This window comes from Gallinula chloropus (genome assembly GCF_964237585.1).
Source record: "Gallinula chloropus genome assembly, chromosome: 26".
NCBI classification, from domain to species: Eukaryota; Metazoa; Chordata; class Aves; order Gruiformes; family Rallidae; genus Gallinula; species Gallinula chloropus.
The window spans coordinates 4,118,548-4,130,765 of NC_140111.1; the positions used below are offsets into that span (position 1 = coordinate 4,118,548).

At 55.5% G+C, this 12,218-nt stretch overlaps 2 protein-coding genes across 2 annotated transcripts; both read left to right on the forward strand.

The window, feature by feature from the left end:
• Positions 1 to 2,728: 2,728 nt before the first annotated feature.
• On the forward strand, positions 2,729 to 3,034 carry LOC311201101 (feather keratin Cos1-2-like; the record flags this gene model as incomplete). Its single annotated transcript, XM_084275404.1, has 1 exon — positions 2,729 to 3,034. The coding sequence occupies one exon, from the start codon at positions 2,729 to 2,731 to the stop codon at positions 3,032 to 3,034; it is 306 nt and encodes a 101-aa protein (XP_084131530.1).
• A 7,495-nt stretch (positions 3,035 to 10,529) lies between these two features.
• LOC311201102 (feather keratin Cos1-2-like) lies at positions 10,530 to 10,835 on the forward strand (the record flags this gene model as incomplete). Its single annotated transcript, XM_084275405.1, has 1 exon — positions 10,530 to 10,835. One exon carries the CDS (start codon positions 10,530 to 10,532, stop codon positions 10,833 to 10,835), a length of 306 nt encoding a protein of 101 aa, XP_084131531.1.
• Between the last annotated feature and the right edge of the window lie 1,383 nt (positions 10,836 to 12,218).

Below are 12,218 nucleotides of genomic sequence, written 5' to 3' on the forward strand. Positions count from 1 at the left end.
GTTTCCAGCCTGGACAGGAACGAAAGTGCAAGGAATAGTTGATAGAGAGAGGAGTAATGGTTCGAAAGCTGGAGATACGGAGGAGAAAAGGGAAAGAGGAATATAGAAAGAAAGTAATGGAGTAGTATTGAGTAGCAAGGGAGAATGGGGTCGTGGTGGGGAATAAAATCCGAGAAGGAGCAGGAGGGCCACAGAGTATTCCCATACACAGGGTGGTCCCACACTACCCCCGCCACCCCTGGCAGCCCCACGCACCCAGCAGCACCGCGGCCAGCCCCGCCAGCCCTGCGCCCCGGCCCCGTCGCATCCTGCCAGCCCCGGCTCTCTGCTGCCTGTGGCCGTGGCGCCTCCTCTCCGCCGCCTCCTCTCTCTCCTCACGGCCCCGCTGCCGACAGCTCCGCCCCGGGGCTGAGCCCTGCGCCGCTGGCGGGGCCGGGCCGGGCGGGCCGGGAGCGGAGCGGCCCGAGGGGCGCAGCGCTGCCCAGCCCTGGGCCTCCCGCACTCCCCATCACAGAGCGAAGCGGGAGGAGCCGTCGGTGTGGCCGGAGCTTGGGAATGCCGGCCAGAGGAACGGGGCGGGTGCTGCTCCTGCTGCCTGGGGACAAGGCACCCCAAACCCACAGTGACCCCCGGGACACCTCGGGTGCTGCTGCCCCCTTGCAGCCATTGCACAAGTGATCACAAGTTCACACACACACAGAGGAGTTGAGGATGCAGATGAAACAGGTCATAGCCATGAACCCCACTGCCATGGACTCATACAATGGTTTGGATGATCTCCATCAAATCCCTGTGCCATGGGAACAGAAACATTCCAGTTTGTTCCACAGCCCATCCAACCTGGCAACACCACCTTCTCAGGGAACAGTTTCTTCCTAAACCTCATCTTGATCTCCCTGCTTTCACCTTAAAGATCTTAACCCTTCTCCTCTCAATACATGCTCTAGCAAAAAGACCCTCTCCCACTTCAGCTACTAGAAGGCTCTTCTAAGAACTCCCTGGAGTCTTCCCTTTTCCAGGCTGAGCAACCCCAACTCTCTCAACTCATCCTCACTGTGGAGGTGCTCAATCTTCCTTATCACCTTCATTGCCCTCCCCTGAACTTCCTCCACCAGCTCCAGGTCTTTTTGATGTTGGGGGCACCAAAGACAGACACAATACTCCAGGAGTGGTCTCATGGGAGTGGTGTAGAGGGGCAGAATGACCTCCCTAGACCTGCTGGTCATGTCTCTCCTGCTGTGTGGAACAGGACCAGGTTGGTGCTCTGGGCTACAGGCTGCACTGCTGACTTATAGTTTACATTTCATCAATTAGAACACTGCAATAGGCTGCCCAGGGAGGTGCTGAAGTCTCCTTCTCTGGAGATTTTCAAAACTTGTCTGGATGCCTATCTGTGCAATATGAGCTCAGGAGCCTGCTTTGGCAGGGTGGTTGGGCCCGATGATCTCTTGAGGTCCATTCCAACCCCTACAATTCTGTGATTCTGTGAACCAAGACCACCAAGTCCTTCTCCTCAGGGCTGCTCACAAGCCATTCTCCACACAGCCTGGAGTTGTGCTTGGGATTGCCCTGACCCATATGCAGGACCTTGCATTTGGTCTTCTTGGTCTTTCTATGTGATGGACTGTCTCCTGTGGCTGGGACCACACGGTGCAGCAGGGGAAAGGTGTGTGGAATGAATGTCCCCATGGCCAAGAAGGAAACCAACTTGTGAGGAACTGACTGAAACCCCCATTCCCCAGTCCCTGCCCCTCCCCATGCAACAGTGGGGGGGAAGAAGGGAGTGAAGTCATGAGAGGAATGAGGTCTGCTAAGAAGGGAGAGGTGGGGGAAGGTACTTTAAGATCTGGTCGTGCTCCTTATTTCCCACTCTGGTGTCACTGGGTGTGTAGTAAATTAGAGAGTTTTCTTTCCATCACTCTGTGTTGAACCTGTTTTAACCATGATGTTGATTACGGGATGATCTCTCCCTGTCCTTATCTCCACTCCTAAGCCTCTGGGAGTCTGCCCTCAAGCCAGGGTCAAACCAACACAGGCTGCTGTTCAATGTTTAGCATCTCAGGTCTGGGAGTGATAGCCAGGTTGGGGCAGTGTTGGCAACAGTTCAGCTGAATCTACTGCTCACACTGCTGCATTCCTGCCCTAGAAACCTGCAAATGAAAAGGCAGCAGTGCTGGAAAATACAGCCCAGCCTGTAGCATCAGCAGCGATGGTTTGCATGCAAGAGGAGCTGGTCAGAAAATTGGTACCTCTGCAAAGGGGCCTCATGTCCTGTGGCAATGCAGGGCAGCTATAAAAGCCAGCACAAGTCCCTGCTCTCTCACACAGCTCTCTTGCCTCCTACTCTTTGGGAACCAGGTGAGTGCTGAGCCCCTTCTCCTCTTCTTCCAGAGGGAGATGTCCAATGGATGGGCATCTCAGATGCTCTTGGCTCTGGCCTTCCCTCTGCTTTGGATCTTCATGTAATGACAAAGTAGAGAGAAGGTTCCTGGGACAGAGACTGGATTGAGGCTGAGGAAGGGTTTGATTACAGATTGGGAGGGACCCTCTGTGAGCCAGGCTGCTCTTTATAGGATGATGTAGACCATTTGCTCCCGGTGGAGTTTCCAGCTCCCCTGGACCCCTTGGCTTCTTTGTGAAATGGAAAAATACAAGGCTGCTCCTCACCCACCCTGGTGCTGTGCTTCCTCCCTGCTTCTCTTGCAGGTGCAGCTCCAGCCTTAGAAACATGTCCTGCTACAGACAGTGCCTGCCTTGCCGGCCCTGCGGCCCGACCCCGCTGGCCAACAGCTGCAATGAGCCCTGTGTCAGGCAGTGCCAGAGCTCCACTGTGGCCATCGAGCCCCCTGCTGTTGTGGTGACCCTGCCCGGCCCCATCCTCAGCTCCTTCCCACAGAACACCGTCGTGGGCTCCTCCACCTCCGCTGCTGTTGGCAGCATCCTCAGCTGTGATGGAGTGCCCATCAACTCTGGGGGCTTGGACCTCTCCTGCATCACCAGCCGCTACGGTGGCAGAAGGTGCCTCCCCTGCTAAAGATGCTGGAAAAACCCCACAGAAACACTTTAAGGAACTCAGAAGATGATGATGGACACAGGATCGATCTTTAGGATGTTGTTTCCAGGGTAGCTGAATGGCTATGCTTCTCTCTCCTGCTTCCTTGTCTGCTTCTGTTTCACTTCAGATTAAGGTCGCCTAGACCAGCCTGGTGGGGACGATGTGTTCTGCCTCTTTGGTTTGTAGACAAACAGCATGCAGGAATGTCCTCACAGGCAGGGATTCTTGGGTACCCCTGGGACTCCCTGCACTGCTGTCCTCCACTTGGAGTGACTTTATTTCCCTCTTCTGGTTCATTAAAGTTCTGCTGCATTCAAGCCTGGTCTCCTTGTGTTCATTCCCTCCATGGACACTTCCTGTGGTGCCAAAGGTAAAGAGTGTTGTTCTGGGGTGGAAGGGGGTGAGGGCACAAGGACACCCTTCTCCATTCCCAGAGGAATGGGAGGTTGGCACAGCCTTCAGTGGCTCCTCTTTTGGACACTGGCACTTGGAACTAAGGAACAAATCTGTGGATGTTCTGCTGCCAGTCACCATCAGGCTTTGCCTTGCTGTGTCTCTGCCTACAACTGCCTGAAAAGTAGGAGGCCTTGAAGGCTCAGCAGCCCCATGAGCTCTTCAGGAAAGGTGTTCATCTCACTAGGGATGGATATGTACCGGGGTGGTGGGGGTGGGGGTGGGGGCTGTTGGGCTGCTTGATATGTAATAATACTGGATAGATTGATATAGATGTAGTTGAAGAGGCAATTAATTAATATAGCTTTAATCTAAGGAGAATTTGTGTTTTTGAGAATAGAAAGTATTTGCTTTACAGAATGGCAGCAGTGGTAAAGCAGGGAACACTCTCACAAAACATAAAACCTGCTTCCTTAAACCCAGTGTAGTGTGGGTAATGGGGTCGTGGTTATCTTCACCCTGGTGGCTCTACCACTGCATGGCCACTTAGCACCAAGAAACCCACTGCTGATCCTGAGCCAGCACCCACACCAGTGGACATGTCAAAGATGAGCAAAGGGCTGGAGTACCTGTCTTATGAGAAGAAAAGGCTCAGGGCAGACCTCATCACAGTATTAGAGTACTTAAAGGGTGGCTGGAGAGAGGACAGAGGATCAGTGCTGTTCTGAATCTGCAGTGGCCCATGGGGCTGCTGAGATCACAGGCAGTGCGGGCACCACTGTGTAGCCTGTGTGAGGCTGATGCCAGCACTAACATGTGAATTCCCTCAGCCCTGCATGTCTGGCCAGCATCTGGGCTGGGCTAGGCACTGGAACACTGGGTGAGGTACCTATTTCAACTACCTGTACCCATGTCTACAAGCCATGGACACTAGACCAGGTCATGGAGCAGAGAGGAAGGCAGAGGGGAGGCTGTGAGTTCTCCTCAGGCATTGTTCTTTCCATCCCTGCACCTCCCACTCTTTGGAGCCATCCTCTCACTGATGCCCACTGGTTGTCCTGTAACCAGGGATGTCAGCCTCAGGTTCAAGGGAGACAGACAGTACCATTGCAGCGAGTCCTAACTTCTGCTTCCTTCCTCCACCTCTTTCTCTGAGCAGACTGGGAAAATTGCCATAAAAGGAAGGAGGACTCGAAGACCCAGGTTTGGATGCAATACAACTTTAATGAGTGTAAAGGAGAAAGAGGGGTGGCTCACAGGGAGCACCAGCAACAGCCCCTAAGATGCAGTCGAGCTCCTGCAGGGTGTTGTCTGTCTGCAGGCCCTTCTGAAGGAGGGAGGCCAACAGGTGACTGCAAGGGCAGGGTGAAAGATGGAGACAGCACAGGAAATGAAGAGAGAGGAGAGTGGAAGAAGGAAACAGCTCTACGTTCAATGCCCTGAATCTCTATCTCCTCCCCAGCATCACGTTCTCAGGCCATGGGAGGTTCTTGCCAGGGGAGGCTGCCTGCAGCTTTAGCAGGGTTGGCATCTGTTGCCACAGTAGCGGCTGGTGATGCAGGAGAGGTCAAAGCCCCCAGAGCAGATGGGCACTCCATCACAGCTGAGGATGCTGCCAACAGCAGCGGAGGTGGAGGAGCCCACGATGGTATTCTGTGGGAAGGAGCTGAGGATGGGGCCAGGCAGGGTCACCACCACAGCAGGGGGCTCGATGACCACAGTGGAGCTCTGGCACTGCCTGCAACAGGCCTCATTGCAGCTGCTGGCCAGAGGGGTCGGGCCACAGGGCTGGCAAGGAGGGCAGCAGGGCTGGCAAGGAGGGCAGCAAGGCTGGCAGGGCTCGCAGCAGGGACGGCACTTCTCGGAGCAGGACATGGCTCTGGGTCAGAGGATCACCTGGGAGAAAGGGTCAGGGGAGGGAGCAAACCAAGACACATGAGAAGCAGCACTGCACCCAACCACTAGGGAGGCAAGGCACCTGCTTGGCCCAGCATATGCTGCCCAGCTCAAGTCCCAGGAGCCACCTCAACTAAGGCCCAGCCCCTCTCTGTGCAAGACTCTCTCTCCCCGTCCCTCTCCCATGTGAAGCAGCTCCCAGCCGTGGGCTAGGACACACTGTATCATCGGCAACATACATCCAGGAAAGACCTGATCTTGAAGGAGAAGGAGAAGGAGAAGGAGAAGGAGAAGGAGAAGGAGAAGGAGAAGGAGAAGGAGAAGGAGAAGGAGAAGGAGAAGAGGCCTCAAACTCACCTGATTCCCAAGGAGAAAGAAGGAGAGAGAAGGCGATGAGAGAGCAGACACTTGGGCTGCCTTTTATAGGAGCCCTGCACTGCCTCAGGCCCACAGGCACCTTTGCGGAAGTAATAATGTTCTGACCAGCTCCTGTCAAATGCAAACCATCCCAGGTAATGGCATGGGCTGTCTCCTGGTTTCCTGCACTGCTGCCTTCTCATTTCCTGCCTTATGCCACGTGCTTTCCCATCTGAAGACTTCTGTGTGTCCCGGGATGAGAGGCCCCAGGATTACTGGGGAAGAAAGACGTCAGCAGAAGCAGAACACCCATCTCCAGTGCTGATGGAGAACTGTGAAGGACATTTCTGGGCCCCTGGGTCATTCCATTGGCTCGATTGAGGCAAAAGAGTTCAGGAAATGGGCACTGCTCTTGTGCTTCTTGTCCAGATGCCCAAGGACTGTCATTTGAGAGGACATGGCACATCTGTTTATCTTGCTCCCCCCAAGTCTCTCTCATGGTTGCTCATTATTTCACACAGGTGTTGCTTCCACTGGGAGGGTCTGACCCTCTTGCAGCACTAACAGTGCTGTCAGGACAGCCTCTTTCTCTGCCAGTCAGATTCCTCCCTGATGCCTTCAGTCTGCCCTCCCAAGCTTTCCATCACTCTTGTTGATTTCCCTTCCTTCCCAGACAGCTGGTCCTCAAGGGACAGCAGAGCGTGTCCACTGCTCCAGGGGCACCAGGAAGCAGGGGGCATGAAGACAGACAAAACCCCTCTGACCAGAGTTGTCAAGAATGTGCTGAGGCTGAGCCTGCTTGAGCGGGGCCCTGGACTCGGGAAACAACAGTTGAAGGAGCACAGCAACAGTTCTGCTCCTCTGGCCTTCAGAATATTTCCCTAGATTTGGCAGCTGGAGGGCATTTGGGCATTTCTGGTAATTGTGTGATGGTTTCCTTGTTGCACAATTCCTCATTGCCTAATTGAAATGCCTGAGGGGCTGGTGGAGTTAGTGACGCCCTGGGCTTGAGATGTTTGTGGGTGTCCTTGGGAAGGGAGCCAAGCTATGATGAGACAGCCCCTACGCTGAGCATCCCTTGGAAGCGTCTGAGTTCATGAAGGGAACCATGAAATCTCTGTGTCTCACAGGAGGGACCTGAAGATGTCCCTGTGCCTGGGAAAAAGAGCTCAGCATCCTTGGGAAGGGGGGACAGAGGCCAGAGCAGAACCAGCCTGAGCTGGGCTGGAAGGGAACCTGTGCATCACACAGACAAGGCTGGCAGGCCTTTCCAGACAGGCCAGAGGCTCCACGTCACCCCGAAGGCTCTGAGCCCTTTCTGGAGAAGCAGGAGAGCCCTGTGGGACACATCCTGCTGCCCCCCGGCCTTGCACGGCCCGTCTCAGGCTCCACAGGGAGCGTTGCCCAAGAGAGGCTGTTTGCTGCCTGCGGGAGCACCGATCCGCAGCAGCCGTCACTGCGCAGAGGAGCCGAGCGCAGCCCCGACTGGCGGGAGGAGCTGGTGCTGACGGGGCCGGGCCCGGCGGGGCGGGGGAAGAGCCGCGGGTCCCGGGCAGGGGCCGGAGCGGCAGCGCCCCCTGGCGGGCCCGGCCGGGCTGTGCCCCCGAGCCCGACACACACGCCCGGCCCCGCCCGCGGCGGTTCGTGCCCGGCCGCAGCCCCGGCTCCTCTCCCCGTGTCTCCCACGGCGCAGTAATACACCGCCGCGTCCCTGCGCCGGGGCTGGGAGAGACGCAGGGTGCTGGACCGACGGTCTGCCGACACCCACACATTCCCAGGCGGGTCCAGCAGTGATTTATCTCCAGGGTATCCGGTTACAATGTGTTGCAGCGTCTGATCTGAAAGCTGACGGTACCACTGGATGTTATAGGCCTGTATGCTGGGGTTCGAGCAGTTGATGGTGATTTCGGTGCCCTCGGTGGTCTCTGCCCACGGCTCCTGCTGCACCTGGGCTCTGCCCACAGCTGCTGACAGGAAAGGGAAAGAGAAGGAAAAAACCTCAGAAACTGCTTTCTGCCCAGCCCTGCCTGGTGTTTCCCAGAGGAAATCCCGCACAAGCACCGGCACCGTGCCGACATGAGGAGGAGAAGGGTTTCCAGCCTGGGCAGGAATAAAAGTGCCCAGGAATAGAGGAATGTGTGCGTGACGGGTGGAAGGGGGGAGATATGGATGAGAAAAGGAAAGACAGAAAATGAGGCAGAGAAAGGAATGAATGGAGTAATAGAGACCTGGACAGGAGGACAGGAAGTGGGTAATAAGATCCGAGAAGGAGCAGGAGAGACAGAGACCGTTCTCGGGCACAGTGGTCGTTCCACACCAGCCCCTCCCCACCCCCGGCAGCCCCACACACCCAGCAGCACCGCGGCCAGCCCCGCCAGCCCTGCGCCCCGGTCCCGCCGCATCCCGCCAGCCCCGGCTCTCTGCTGCCTGTGGCCGCGGCGCCTCCTCTCCGCCGCCTCCTCTCTCTCCTCACGGCCCCGCTGCCGCCAGCTCCGCCCCGGGGCTGAGCTCTGCGCTGCCGGAGGGGCCGGGCCGGGCGGGCCGGGAGCGGAGCGGCCCGAGGGGTGCGGCGCTGCCCAGCCCTGGGCCCCCCGCACTCCCCGGCGCAGAGCGAAGCGGGACGAGCCACCGGCGCGGCCGGATCTCGGGAAAGCCGGCCAGAGGAACGGGGCGGGTGCTGCTGCTGCTGCTGCCTGGGGACAAGGCACCCAAAACCCAGAGCGACCCCCGGGACACCCCGGGTGCTGCTGCCGCCCTTGCAGCCATCACACAAGTCAACACAAGTTCACACACACACAGAGGCGGTGAGGATGCAGATGAAACAGGTCATAGCCATGAACCCCACTGTCATGGTCTCATACAATGGTTTGGATGATCTCCATCAAATCCCTGTGCCATGGACTCACAAACCTTCCAGTTTGTTCCAAAGCCCATCCAACCTGCCAACACCACCTACTCAGGGAACAGTTTCTTCCTAAACCTCATCTTAATCTCCCTGCTTTCACCTTAAAGCTCTTAACCCTTCTCCTCTCAAAACATCCTCGGTCAAAAAGACCCTCTCCCACTTCAGCTACTAGAAGGCTGTTCTAAGATCTCCCTGGAGTCTTCCCTTTTCCAGGCTGAGCAACCCCAACTCTCTCAACCCATCCTCAAAGGGGTGGTGCTCAATCTTCCTTATCACCTTCATTGCCCTCCTCTGAACTTCCTCAATAAGCTCCAGGTCTTTTAATATTGGGGGCACCAAAGACAGACACAATACTCCAGGAGGGGTCTCATGGGTGTGGTGTAGAAGAGTAGAATGACCTCCCTAGACCTGCTGGTCATGTCTCTCCTGCTGTGTGGAACAGGACAGGGTTGGTGCTCTGGGCTACAGGCATACACTGCTGACTTATGGTTAACATTTCATCAACCAGAGCACTGCAATAGGCTGCCCAGAGAGGTGGTGAAGTCTCCTTCTCTGGAGATTTTCAAAACCTGTCTGGATGCCTATCTGTGCAATATGAGCTCAGGAGCCTGCTTTGGCAGGGGGGTTGTGCCCGATGATCTCTTGAGGTCCATTCCAACCCCTACAATTCTGTGATTCTGTGAACCAAGACCACCAAGTCTTTCTCCTCAGGGCTGCTCACAAGCCATTCTCCACACAGCCTGGAGTTGTGCTTGGGATTGCCCTGACCCATATGCAGGACCTTGCATTTGGTCTTCTTGGTCTTTCTATGTGATGGACTGTCTCCTGTGGCTGGGACCACACGGTGCAGCAGGGGAAGAGTGTGTGGAATGAATGTCCCCATGGCCAAGAAGGAAACCAACTTGTGAGGAACTGACTGAAACCCCCATTCCCCAGTCCCAGCCCCTCCCCATGCCACAGTGAGGGGAAAGAAAGGAGTGAAATCCTGACTAGAGTGAAGTCGGCTAAGAAGGGAGAGGTGGGGGAAGGTACTTTAAGATCTTCTCGTGCTTCTCATTACCTGACTCTGGTGTCACTGGGTGTGTAATAAATTAGAGAGTTTTCTTTCCATCACTCTGTGTTGAGCCTGTTTTAACCATGATGTTGATTACGGGATGATCTCTCCCTGTCCTTATCTCCACTCCTAAGCCTCTGGGAGTCTGCCCTCAAGCCAGGGTCAAACCAACACAGGCTGCTGTTCAGTGTTTAGCATCTCAGGTCTGGGAGTGATGGCCAGGTTGTGGCAGTGTTGGCAAAAGTTCAGCTGAATCTTCTACCCACACTGCTGCATTCCTGCCCTAGAAACCTGCAAATGAAAAGGCAGCAGTGCTGGAAAATACAGCCCAGCCCGTACCATCAGCAGCGATGGTTTGCATGCAAGAGAAGCTGGTCAGAAAATTGGTACCTCTGCAAAGGGGCCTCATGTCCTGTGGCAATGCAGGGCAGCTATAAAAGCCAGCACAAGTCCCTGCTCTCTCACATAGCTCTCTTGCCTCCTTCTCTTTGGGAACCAGGTGAGTGCTGAGCCCCTTCTCCTCTTCTTCCAGAGGGAGATGTCCAATGGATGGGCATCTCAGATGCTCTTGGCTCTGGCCTTCCCTGTGCTTTGGATCTTCTTGTCATGACAAAGTAGAGAGAAGGTTCCTGGGACAGAGACTGGATTGGGGCTGAGGAAGGGTTTGATTACAGATTGGGAGGGACCCTCTGTGAGCCAGGCTGCTCTTTATAGGATGATGTAGACCATTTGCTCCCGGTGGAGTTTCCAGCTCCCCTGGACCCCTTGGCTTCTTTGTGAAATGGAAAAAAACCAGGCTGCTCTTCACCCACCCTTGTGCTGTGCTTCCTCCCTGCTTCTCTTGCAGGTGCAGCTCCAGCCTTAGAAACATGTCCTGCTACAGACAGTGCCTACCCTGCCGGCCCTGCGGCCCGACCCCGCTGGCCAACAGCTGCAATGAGCCCTGTGTCAGGCAGTGCCAGAGCTCCACTGTGGCCATCGAGCCCCCTGCTGTGGTGGTGACCCTGCCCGGCCCCATCCTCAGCTCCTTCCCTCAGAACACCGTCGTGGGCTCCTCCACCTCCGCTGCTGTTGGCAGCATCCTCAGCTGTGATGGAGTGCCCATCTGCTCTGGGGGCTTGGACCTCTCCTGCATCACCAGCCGCTACGGTGGCAGAAGGTGCCTCCCCTGCTAAAGATGCTGGAAAAACCCCACAGAAACACTTTAAGGAACTCAGAAGATGATGATGGACTCAGGATCGATCTTTAGGATATTGCTTCCAGGGTAGCTGAATGGCTATGCTTCTCTCCCCTGCTTCCTTGCCAGCTTCTGTTTCACTTCAGATTAAGGTCCCCTAGACCAGCCTGGTGGGGACGATGTCTTCTGCCTCTTTGGTTTATAGACAAACAGCACGCAGGAATTTCCCACGGGCAGGGATTCTTGGGTACCCCTGGGACTCCCTGCACTGCTGTCCTCCACTTGGAGTGACTTTATTTCCCTCTTCTGGTTCATTAAAGTTCTGCTGCATTCAAGCCTTGTCTCCCTGTGTTCATTACCTCCATGGACTCTCTCTGTGCTGCCAAAGGTAAAGAGTGTTGCTCTGGGGTGGAAGGGGGTGAGGGCACAAGGACACCCTTCTCCATTCCCAGAGGAATGGGAGGTTGGGACAGCCTTCAGTGGCTCCTCTTTTGGGCACTGGCACCTGGAGCCAAGGAACAAATCTGTGGATGTTCTGCTGCCAGTTACCATCAGGCATTGCCTTGCTGTAGTTGAAGAGGCAATTAATTAATATAGCTTTAATCTAAGGAGAATTTGTGTTTTTGAGAATAGTAAGTATTTGCTTTACAGAATGGCAGCAGTGGTAAAGCAGGGAACACTCTCACAAAAAATAAAACCTGCTTCCTTCAACCCAGTCTGGTGGGGGTAATGGGGTCGTGGTCATCTTCACCCCGGTGGCTCTACCACTGCATGGCCACTTTGCATCAAGAAACCCACTGCTGATCCTGTACCAGCACTCACTCCAGTGGACACGTCAAAGATGACCAAAGGGCTGGAGTACCTGTCCTATGAGAAGAGAAGGCTCAGGGCAGACCTCATCACAGTATTACAGTACTTAAAGGGTGGCTGGAGAGAGGACAGAGGCTCTTCTGAATCTACAGTGGGACATGGGGCTGCTGAGTTCACAGGCAGTGCGGGCTCCACTGTGTAGCCTGAGTGAGGCTGATGCCAGTACTACCATGTGAATTCCCTCAGCCCTGCATGACTGGCCAGCAGCTGGTCTGGGCTAGGCACTGGAACACTGTGTGAGGTACCTATTTCAACGACATGTGCCCATGTCTACAAGCCATGGACCCTAGACCAGGTCATGGAGCAGAGTGGAAGGCAGAGGGGAGGCTGTGAGTTCTCCTCAGGCATTGTTCTTTCCATCCCTGCACCTCCCACTCTTTGGAGCCATCCTCTCGCTGATGCCCACTGGTTGTCCTGTAACCAGGGATGTCAACCTCAGGTTCAAGGGAGACAGCAGCACTGCATCGAGTCCCACCCTCTCCTTCCTTCCTCCACCTCTTTCCCTGAGCAG